Genomic DNA, 11,289 nt, shown 5'->3' with positions numbered 1-11,289 from the left:
GTGAACTTAACTTCCTTAAAGAGGGCCCCGTATTCTTATATTCTCACTGCATAAAAAATACAAGAACATGTGAAAATGCAAGTTAATTGAAAGAAAAGCTGTTACTGTACATTTCCAGGGGCTAATTTTATACCTACGTCTGCAGGAGAACAGATGAAACAACAGTTGGTTCTGTTTTCTCTGTCTCCCCACCAACATTGTTTGAATGTGTGTGTCTAATAAACAGTGATATATAAAGGTCTAACGCTGCCTCAGGAAATTACTTTGTCCTTATCTCTGCGTCTCTGCACAGCTTGGGGAGCAGCAGCTGCCTCGGCAGCCTCAAACGGCAGATAGATGCTCCCGCCTCTCTCTCGTCGATTGTCTGGCCTATTACTCACTCTTGCATGCTTCCTCCTTGACATTAACATTACGCCACTTTCAAACAGAAAACAAAGCTGCTGGATATAATCAGGATGCGGTTAGTGTTTTCTGTCATAGATGTTATGGGAGATATTTTACAAGCAATTGAACAGAATTAGGTACCCTCGTTATTTAGCAGCAACTGTATCTATGCAAGCGGATGCTCACTTGAAGTTTCAAACCACTTAAAGCACATTAAACACGTCCTACACATATTGGGATGTTCAAAGTTAAACTCTTGACCTGACATTTTGCTCATGAAAATTCTTAGAGCAGCTCGATCATTGACATTTTATCAAGTTTACAACAACACGTTTACTAGCTGTAAATACAGACATATAAATGTTTCAATATTTTTACACACCTCAATGCCGTTCAACAAAGGCCTAAACTCGGGGCAGATAAATGCACTCCCAGCATAAGCTGCATCGATGTGCATCCACAGATTTTCCTTATTACCTGGAAGAAAGAGAGAGATTATCTTTAAGTGAACAGCTTCTGTCAGATTGAATTCAACAATGTGGGATGTAAAACCTGTAGTTTGTGGATTTTATTGAGCTGGATATGATTGAGGATTATTGAAATAAAAAATAAATGAATAAAATAATTGTTAGCAAAATTGTCCAAGCATCATACTTGGTTGGTGGTAGTTTGGAGGGGGGGAGAGAGAGAGAGAGAGAGAGAGAGAGAGAGAGAGAGAGAGAGAGAGAGAGAGAGAGAGAGACAAAAAACAAAGTATCATCAAGTGTGTGCTGCTGCGATGACTCACATATGGGGCCCAGCTCCGTGATGTGATCAAAAGCACAAGATGGAGTGGTGCCGAGAGTCGCACAAAACTGAAACACACACACATCCAAATCATTCAAGTGTTTCTTACCTGTGCTGTTTTCACAGTCTCAACAGTGACAGATTCAATTGTGCAAGAGACTTTAATGAAGCGCCCTCATTGCAGCTCCTGAGACATGTTGCTTTTATACAAAGACTGAAATAAATATCTTATTTGAACATTCAGTGGATCACATGCAGCCAGGTTGGACACAGAGCTGATTCAAAGCTGCTGGACCACCGCAGCCTCCTGAACATTTCACCCTGATAGTGATCTGTGGGTCCAGCTGAGACAGGGATTATTGTCCTTAACCAGATAGACGTAGATTAGCTTCAACAGAAACAAAGTTATCCTTCAGCAGAGGCCTCGGGGTGTGCAAAGCAGAACTGGAGCTGTCAACTCAGTGGGTGGTTGTGCAATTGGTGTCGAGCGCATCCAATGACAGACGTGTGTAATTTAATTAACTGTGAAGAATAGTAATATTTAATGTTGGAGCTGTGTCTGTCAGCCGTGTGTGTGTCCGCTGTGTGATAGCTGCATAGATGGATAAAGATTTTTATTTACATAGAAAGGGATGAGTCCAGCTGCTTTGTCCTCCTCCACCATCTTCTTCAGCATATCCCCTTTGACGGCGTAGCTGTCGTCTGTAGGAACGTTCCTCATCATCACTCCTCCAATCAGAGCCGCACGCTCCACCGAGGAGTGAGCCTGAGGAGCAGAGAGATGCAACGTTTGTGAGTGGTGAGAAAGTAAGTAAGATATGAGATGACAAGGCTGTTTACCTCCTGTACTTAACAGACAACGTATGGATTTATTGAATCATTTTATGTTGTGGGAATATTTGATAAACAAACATATGGGATTGTCAAAGTCAAGTCTAAGTTTATTTTTATAAAACAAAAATATAAGAATACATAAATATATTAAAAACAATATGTGTTCATGTTAAACATCATAAATCTTTGAGTGTGTTTATTTGAATGTTTAAATATTTCATGTAATGTTAGAAGAATAATATTATGATAATTGTAGATTTCAGCATGTGGCAATTTACAGATTGTACTTTTTTAGCATCTAAGATAAACATCAATACTTTAGTATATGCTTTTTAGACGTGTACACACCAGTGGAGCAGTGTTCTTGAGTATAAAGAACTAACTGGTCTCCATGTAAAGGTCTATGCGGCCCTCAGGCAGCTGCTATAACCCAATCACCAAGTCAGCCTGGTATTAAACCTGATCAGAGCGAGCAACTGCCTGACTGACCCTCTGTCAGGCACTGAAATCCTCCTGCACTATACAGAGGTAACCTTCAATGAATCTGAGTTCACTTGGCCTGTTCTCCAATGAGACCAGTTACACAGTTACACAGTCAGAGTGCACAGTTGCAGTTGTATTTCCATTTGACTTGCAGCACTGGAAATGCAGATTTTGTTTATTACTTACTTTAAGCAGTGTTGAAAACATTAAGATTCACTCATATCTGAAACCGTAACGATTTAGACTGATGTGTAAAGTCAGGACTTTGAGTAAGATAAATGGAAATAGAGTTTTAGTTCAGCCATGAACCAAACAGGAGTAAGACTGTGAATGTGTTGTTCTTATTACCTGCTCCGAGGTGTACGCCACCAGTTTGGAGAAGATTTCCGCCTCTGTTTTTTCAGGCTCTGACGCCTGAACCCTTCGGATTGCTTTACAACGAGCGGCGAGCAGCGCCATCAGGGTTGCCTCACTGGCTGTGCTCTGTTGGAGAAACATGAGAAACTTGTTCAGTCTCAGCAACCACTCATGACAACGTGATGGCTACAATTCAATATGATCTTCTAAAGAACCTGATGGAGACATTTTGACTGAAGAGAAAATGGCCTATCTTCCCTAAATTTAATTTTGAAACTTATTCTGTTAGGCCAGGTTTATTTTGATGTTTCTAAAAGAGCTTCTATGGTTTGGCAGCTGTCAGAAGTAGATGACAATGTCCGTTGAGTGGTGGATTATTCAGAAGATTGTTGATGTTTCAGTAAAGGACAGCACACAAACATCTCTTGGTATATTTAAACATTATGGCAGCTAGTGGCCACTAAAGTGGGAAAAGCAAACAAGCCATATATCATCACCAGGATTATTGGGTATCCCAGCTACTATAAACAGAATGAGGTGTCAACATCAAATCTATATTAAGTATCCTGATTACAGGAGGTGTTAACATGCAAACACACCCAAAGTTAGCATATTCCTACTGTATGATCTTCAATGACCCGGTGTAAACATGAAAGGAAAATAATCTATTGACTCTTCTATTTCTGTTTTCCATAATGTATTTATAGCATTTACTGTGTGTGTCCCTATTCATGCACGCATGCAATTATCCCAAACAAACACAGACAGGTCTTGTTCATCCCTAATACGAAGATGAAATGTGTCTTGTGTGGCTACAAGTGATTACAAGATTTGATGTTGCTGTGTTGCTGTTGATCCTATTACATCATAAATGAAAATCATCGTGGGAGTCATGCCTGCGTATATATTTTGGCGGTGACTGATCTTATCTATAAAAGCTGCAGGTTATGTCTCTAATCTCACTGGTTGCTAAAGTTAATACATAATCAAAATAGATGACTTATTTTCTGACTTCATGTTAAAAGTCTGTTCAAAGACAGAGGCGAAAAAACAACACCCACATGCAGGGTAGCATCGCAATGCTAATTTTATTCTGAATTTATTCTGTATTTTACATGCACAGATGTAGGTTGTGTTTTTATGGGAAGGGGGTTATGTGTTTTGGGTCTTTTCTTGTTATGTATTATGCTGTAATTGTTGTCTTGTTGTGGGCACACTGAGGCAAAATCCAAACAACTGAGTGTGTTGAATCTTGAATCTTGAATATGACAGGACTTGTATGTTTGAGTACATTTGCGAAATCTAAGCTGGCTATTATTACTAATTCAAATAAATAATAATAAAATTCAATAATTAACATTTGGTGCTGTTGGATTTTCAATGTTGATTTGAATGCTGTGACACCTCCACATTTTCATTAGAGGAGAAAATGACTTCATGTGGAAACAGTGTGATGAGTCATCATCCAGGCAGCCTGATCGAGAGAACATTGTTTGAAGCCACATTACCACAAGTCAATGAAATGTTCAAATCATTCAGTCGATGAGCACAAATTGCCACCAACACCAGCATCCTAATATAAGCTTTGTCATTTGTGTCAAAACAAATTTGAAGCGGAGTATGATTAAGCCCAACCTTTTGAGAGGTTAGGGATCCACAATGGATCAATCAGCTGACCTACCCATCAGACCACTGTGATTATCAGGAGCTCTGAGGAATTGGAAAGAGTAGGAACATAAAATTAAAACGACTTCCAAACGTACCCAAGTGCACGTCCTGGCCTTTAGACAACAGCCACGGAGCTTTTCATCCATCCTCCTACCCACCAGTAACTGGTCCTTTCTTTTCAAATGTAACTAGCACAACTGACATTTCTTTAGATTTTAATATAGCAACCAACATGACATCCAATTGTTTTATATGAAAATGTCCAGAATAGTTTATACACAAAAAAAACTGATAAACCAAAAAGAAATCCACGAATCCTGGTGAGAGGAAGATGGAATTTTACTCAAAACGAAGTGCAGAATTGTATCACACCATTATATATTCTCACTGATACTTGAATCGGTTAATTTTGTCATTTATTGTAATCACAGACAAAGAGTCTTCTCCCTTCACCAGAGTCTCATGACTCACACGGCAGTAGAAAAAGGGAAATCTGAGGTCACCATGGGGTCTTTTTGAAAGCATCCCACTTCCCCTTTGTGTTGGTATAAGGTTTATAATAATAGGCTGGCAATGTGCTGTCACAACACTCATTAGCCCCAGCTGCAGTGAAAAGAGCCATATTTGTTGCCATAGTGAGCTGGTAAAGCTGCACTTAAAAAGGAGAGTGGCAAGACCGAAACAAAAACACTTTGAACCAGATGAGCACGCACACACACACACACACACAATAGAGGTGATATGAATGATCTGTTATCAGAGTGCACACTCAGGCTCCACTAGTCCCACACACACACACACACACACACACACACACACACACACACACACACACACACACACACACACACACACACACACACACACACACACAGAAACACACAGATATATATAAATACTTTTGCCATCAGTGGAACACTAGATGAATTCTTAGCCTTTTGCCACACAAAACAATCCCAGCACCATCAATGTCATCTGTCTGCCCGTGGATGACATATTAAAAGGCAATTTCCTGCCAATGTGCAGCCGGTGTGAAGCAGGAACAGAAAGAAACAACAAATCAATAGTACACAAATTGCTGATGAATACGGTTTCCACTGAGTTGTGAGTGCGTATGAACACCTTTGTTTTTCTGCGTGTCAGTGCTGGTGAGTCAGTACATCAGAGAAATTACAGATATGTCAAAGAAGAGTCGCAGAGAGACGACACTCACTTGGATGACGCCTCCTCCGATACCGTGAGTTCCGGCAAAGAAACACTCAGGCAGCTGCAGCATCTTGCCGAGCCAATCTAACATCACTGTCTCCAGCTCTGTGCAGGCCGGACTGGAAGCCTGAATAACACACACACACACCCAAACCACATAAACATCTCAAAAATGTCTCTGTTTGCGTTTGTTGTAGAACTGAATTGAGGATGCAGACAGTCTGACACAGAGACAAAGTGTTACCCAGGAGAATCCAATGCAGCCAATGGCTCCACACAGCATGTCGGCCAACATGGCGGGGAAAGAGGAAGCAGCTGGGAAGTAGGCGAAGAAGTAGGGGCTGTGCCAGTGGGTCACCTGGAGACAGACACAAACACATCATTTGAATGAAACTTTAGCTCTCCATTGGGAACAGGTGGACACTGACATTACTATTAACAGTTATCTACTTCCTTTCTGGTATTGGAATGGAGGTGTTGGAGTGTTGTTGCCGTGTTGCAGGTCGGAGTGCGTTATTTTTAAATGGAGAATAAGAGTTTCCAAAAGCAACCACCTCTATTCATCAGTGAGTGACCCAACACTTTACTGTTTGTCACCTGTGTCCGACAACTTATCTTATCGGTTAATTAAAGATTAATGGCAACCAAACATTTGATCTCATTCCACTCACAACACAAGGGTTGTTTACACATTGAATTCACATTAACATGGCTTGTGGAGTGAGGCGGCGTATATTTAACAATAAACACTGACGGAGCTGAAAGAAACTGATGAATTGAATGTGATTATCATCTCCAGAACAATACATGAACAGTACATGAAGTGTAATATAGACACACACAGCATCAGATGCTGCTCATTGAGTCACTAAATACTGCACTTTCTGTCACCAGTTTCATAAAACTCATATAGCACCAGGAAATGATCAATGCCACACAGACAGACTGATACATCTGCATGTGTCCCTCTACATTTTGTTCGGACTGTAGGAGAAAACCAGTCCTGAGACAGACGTAACATGCCTCCGCTTTAAAGTAATCAGGCTTAAACCAGGGATGCTCTTGCTGAAGACGATAAAGCACCATGTTGCCAAAAATACTTGTTCTCATCCTATATTGCTATAATCTTTTTAAAGGCAAGACATAAGGGCAGTAGAATAAATGTATATTGTGTAGCGCAAGAGAAACTACATCCAGATCACATGGTTTGAATTTAAATAAGTTTGCAGCATGAATGTCATATACATAAAAGGCTGAGTGAAACATAAATTCATATAACTTTAAAAATGTTGCCTTTAACATCCATACATTTTCACAAAAATCATATAAACTTGTAATTACCTCTGCCAAGGAGGTTATACTGTATTGTCACTGGCTTTGTTATTTCACAGGACTACAAGAAAACTACAAGACGTATTACAACAAAAATTTGTGAAAAGATTTGGTTAAGGTCAGAGATGAATCCATACAATTGAGTTTTTTTTTACTTTCTTTAACAATGTCAGATTTCAACATATTAGTTGATTTCTCAGAGAATAATTCATGGATCTTGATTCAAACATCTGGCAGGTTAAGTGGACTGACTGACTTAAGATCCTTGGTGGAGGTATACATTCTAGTTCAATCCAAGTTACCAAGTTAGCTGAGACAAATGAAATGATGAAAACGAGCTGTTGCTGGTTAGCATTGCTGAAAAAGGTAATATTGAGCTGAACATATGGATTCAGGTCATTTCTGGCTTTGTCAATATTTTATGATTAGCAAAGGAAGAGACTGCAGCAGCTGATTTGTTTGCGTCTCCTTCCAAATTGCTGTTATCATATGACTCAATAATTATTTTCAATTGTTGGTTCCCCGACAGAAAGTGCCACGTAAACGCTACACAATTTTTTTCCAAAATTATCTAAAAGACTACATTGAATGAGAAGAGAATCTACAACATCTTGTGCATCAACAAATCAGCAGAACTCACCCCCGGCATAATGACCCTCTCCACATCTCTCATAATATCCTCATAAGTCTCCGGCTCCAGTGGAGCCTCACTGGGGATCAAGGAACGAAGATACCCTGGTTCCAAGTCTGGGTAGACCGGGCGCTTTTCTATGTTCTCCAGGTAGTCGGCCACATAGTCCACCATCTCCTTTCCTCTGCGACGAAACTCTGTTGCATCCATGGTCCGACTGCGAAAAATATCACACTAACACTTTATTCCTTTGTTGCTGTTTCAACCAGTTAGATTAGGGATTAAACACACACACACACACACACACACACACACACACAGACACACACACACACACAGACACACACACACACACACACACGTTTAACCCTTGATCTCAGTGGTATGAATGGGATGTTTGTTGCAGAGTTAAGCAGGTTCATGATGTTAAGTGAGGTGAGAGAGTTTTATAATGTATGAAAATGTATAACAGAGTACAGATATGTTAAAATACTACTTCACCCTTGATGAAAGGTTTTCATGGAAATAAAGTCAATACTAGATTGATAAATAAAGCTTGTAAAGCGCGTATGTAAGTTTACAGTGTATTTGCAGACTGTTAAACACAGAGCCAAAGGGCAGTTTCATAAACCTTGAACATAAAGCCAGGATAATGAGAAGGCACATAAACTCTTGAACGTTGCCCCTCGCTCTTGCACTCGATCATTCAACAAGTGTTTCACCCTGCATGTTTCTTTCCCTTCTTTAGAGGCAAAGCCCTTATCCTTCTCATGATCTCAAATAGGATTAGACGTGGTGTGTGTGAGTGTGTGTGTAAGTGTGTGTAAGTGTGTGTGTGTGTGTGTGTGTGTGTGTGTGTGTGTGTGTGTGTCTATTCACTCACAATTTCAGGTGAGAGCTTCAGCTGTTTGGATGCTGGATCCTCTTCTGTTCCTCTGGCGTCGGCAAACAGACGGACAAACAGGCAGGCACGTGCAGTTTGTTTGTTTGTGTGTGTGTGTGTGTAAGCAGGACAGGAGGCATATGCTCCTTTTTATCTTGCCACTAACCACCCCCACCCACCCGGACCCCATGAGGCCAGCCAATGGGAGCAGGGCTGATATCCGACTGCGAGAAGGACACATTCATTTTCTGAAGCTGTGATTACAGTGCCACACGCTTGGATATATGTAAATATGCTTATGCTTATGTACACAGATATCACGTATCAAGCTGTGTTTACACAGATAAGAGAGACATGAGTGGGGATGAAAAAGTAAGGCCACCTTTTTGGAATTTTCTGCATTTATGTACAAATAAAAACATCAATTTGAACAAATAACAAAAATCATTGTATTGTCTATATATTGAATACATAATTAATAAATAGATAGATAGATGTACTTTATTGATCCCAAATTGGGAAATTATTGTGTTACAGCAGCATGTCCAGGGCGTTGCACATAGAGCGAAGAACAAGAGGTGACAATCAATGAATAAGAGACAAGCATGCAAAACTGCAGTTGTTGTTTGCAAAAGTAAAGGTAGGAATAAGACTAAAATTAAGTATTTTAAGAGAAATATCTTCACCATGGTCCATCAACCTTAACAATTAAATCAAGCTGCACCCAAATGAAAATACTGATAAATATCAGTTTGCTAAATATCCCTGATTCTTTTCATCAAGAGCCATAAATTATTCCCCTGGGAAAAATATTTTTCTTTCTGCAATTTTAAGAAAAGTCCCAAAAAGATTTTATAAGTTCAGATATTCATCAATCCACAGTCAATGTAGACACCTTGCGTCCAGCTATGATGACTGGAAGGTACAATGCAGAATCATCTTTGAGGTGAAAATGATGGTCGTAGTTGCAGTTAAAGACTTGTGACAGGAGCTGGTGTTTTGCATCTGTACCTTGTCTCAACCTTTTTCGGTATAAATCCCTTGCTCTCCTGTTTTCATAGTTCAATGGTACGCCATTTACATATCTTACTCTATTATACTGTAATGTCACCATCATCACTGTGTAATGAATGTTGTTCATTGATGTTTTCTTGCTCCCAGTCTTGTTAAAATCTGTATAAAAAAGGTTGTTGAAATGTAGTGGTCAAAAGTTTGGGGTGACAGTTGAATGCCAATCGGGTTCCCCACATATATCCAGAATAAACGGGACGGGAGGCTGATGATTCCAGAAATAGACAATTTATTCAAGTCGGACACATGATTTAAAAACACTGATCAAACAGCACAGGATCATGGGCAAAGTATGGAGTACTGGCATGTACTTGATATAAATAACAGATTAAAAAGAGAAGTTAAAGGCTCAAGACCCAATTTAACAAAGCTAAATTATCATGCGTAAAACGAGGAAAACCACACCTGCTGCGCCCACGCTACACTTCCTTACAGGACCGGCAGTGAAGAGAGAGAAAGAGGGAGAGAGCTACTACGGTGTCCCTAAATAAACTTCACTGACTCCCCGCATCCTATAGGCATCGCCGTTCTGTGGGAAAGTAACACTGCTAAAATTATCCTGTTTTAGCTAAAGCATTTATTAAGGATTAACCCCATTACAATGGCCCCAATTTTAAAAGGTCACCGTCCCGGTGACAAATTACAAACAGGGTCTAAACACTGTCTCAACAACATGATGTTTTACAGCGTGGCTCACTTGCAAGGTTCTAACTGAGGTATCAACGGTTTCATTTACTGACCTCGGAAGGTTAAAAGGGTTAGTGTGACGCCCAGCTGTGTTCCTTTGGGCCTACTGTTTGGCTGCCCTGTTGCTACTATATTAACATTGTTAGGGCCATTTTCTTGGCTGTGATCTGAACTGGATAGTGGGGTGCCAGAGCTATGTGATTCTGTGCCCATGGGTTGACCATTTAGCTCAAGGGGAGTGAGGGAGGGGGCCTGAACTCAGCGCCACTCGGGTTCCATGGTGATTATGACCCAGTCTGAGTTACTGTCTTCATCCTCTTTATTAAAATCCGGTGGATCATCGACCAGGCCTGGATCAGGTACCGGTTGGTTTTGGGTCATGGGCCTATTGATGATGGCGGTCGGTAAAACCCTAAGTTCTGACCTGTTAAGATTCTTTATGGGCCAGCATCATCTCTGGGGCATATTTTATATACCCTTCCTTCTTTATCCATGTTTTTCACCACCACATACACAGCTGGATCCCAGGCATCCTGAATTTTGTGGCGTCCTATGGGGTGACTTTTCCTGTAGACCAGGGTTCCAGGAGTGATTCGGGAAGTTGCGTTTGGCTGATAGTGTCTGTTCCTCTGTTCTGGTGCCTGCTGGCATGAAGATAGACTGAACTCAGATGATTTTGAAGTTCATCCATCCAATCATCTGCCGACCTAGACATGGGTTCCTCCTGTGATGCGCCCAACAGGAAATCCACAGGTAGTTGGGCCTTCTGGCCAAACATAAGCTCATATGGTGAATAACCAGTTGATTGGTGGTCTGTGGTATTGTATGCATAAAGAACCTGAGGTAGGTATTTTGGCCATTTTTTCTTCTTTTCCTGGGGCAGGGTGCGCAACAAGTCATGCAATGTTCGATTAAATCTACCACCCCATTTTCCATTGCCGAGGGCAATGGACAATGGGGTGGTAAG

At 40.7% G+C, this 11,289-nt stretch overlaps 1 protein-coding gene across 1 annotated transcript in view; it reads right to left on the bottom strand.

Annotated features, from left to right (window-relative positions):
• Positions 1-8,686, bottom strand: part of ddc (dopa decarboxylase) — a 16,648-nt gene extending 7,962 nt beyond the window's left edge. The window contains exons 1-8 of the mRNA XM_034611985.1: positions 8,565-8,686; positions 7,691-7,898; positions 5,963-6,076; positions 5,726-5,845; positions 2,836-2,970; positions 1,793-1,936; positions 1,172-1,238; positions 767-861 (exon numbers count right to left, since the gene is read on the bottom strand). Of these exons, the coding sequence (XP_034467876.1) occupies positions 767-861; positions 1,172-1,238; positions 1,793-1,936; positions 2,836-2,970; positions 5,726-5,845; positions 5,963-6,076; positions 7,691-7,891 (876 nt within the window). The 5' untranslated portion in view covers positions 7,892-7,898; positions 8,565-8,686. The remainder of the gene's footprint in view (positions 1-766; positions 862-1,171; positions 1,239-1,792; positions 1,937-2,835; positions 2,971-5,725; positions 5,846-5,962; positions 6,077-7,690; positions 7,899-8,564) is intronic.
• Between the last annotated feature and the right edge of the window lie 2,603 nt (positions 8,687-11,289).

The sequence above is a fragment of the Hippoglossus hippoglossus genome, chromosome 16 (genome assembly GCF_009819705.1).
Source record: "Hippoglossus hippoglossus isolate fHipHip1 chromosome 16, fHipHip1.pri, whole genome shotgun sequence".
NCBI lineage: Eukaryota > Metazoa > Chordata > Actinopteri > Pleuronectiformes > Pleuronectidae > Hippoglossus > Hippoglossus hippoglossus.
This window is presented reverse-complemented; position numbering and strand designations above follow the sequence as displayed.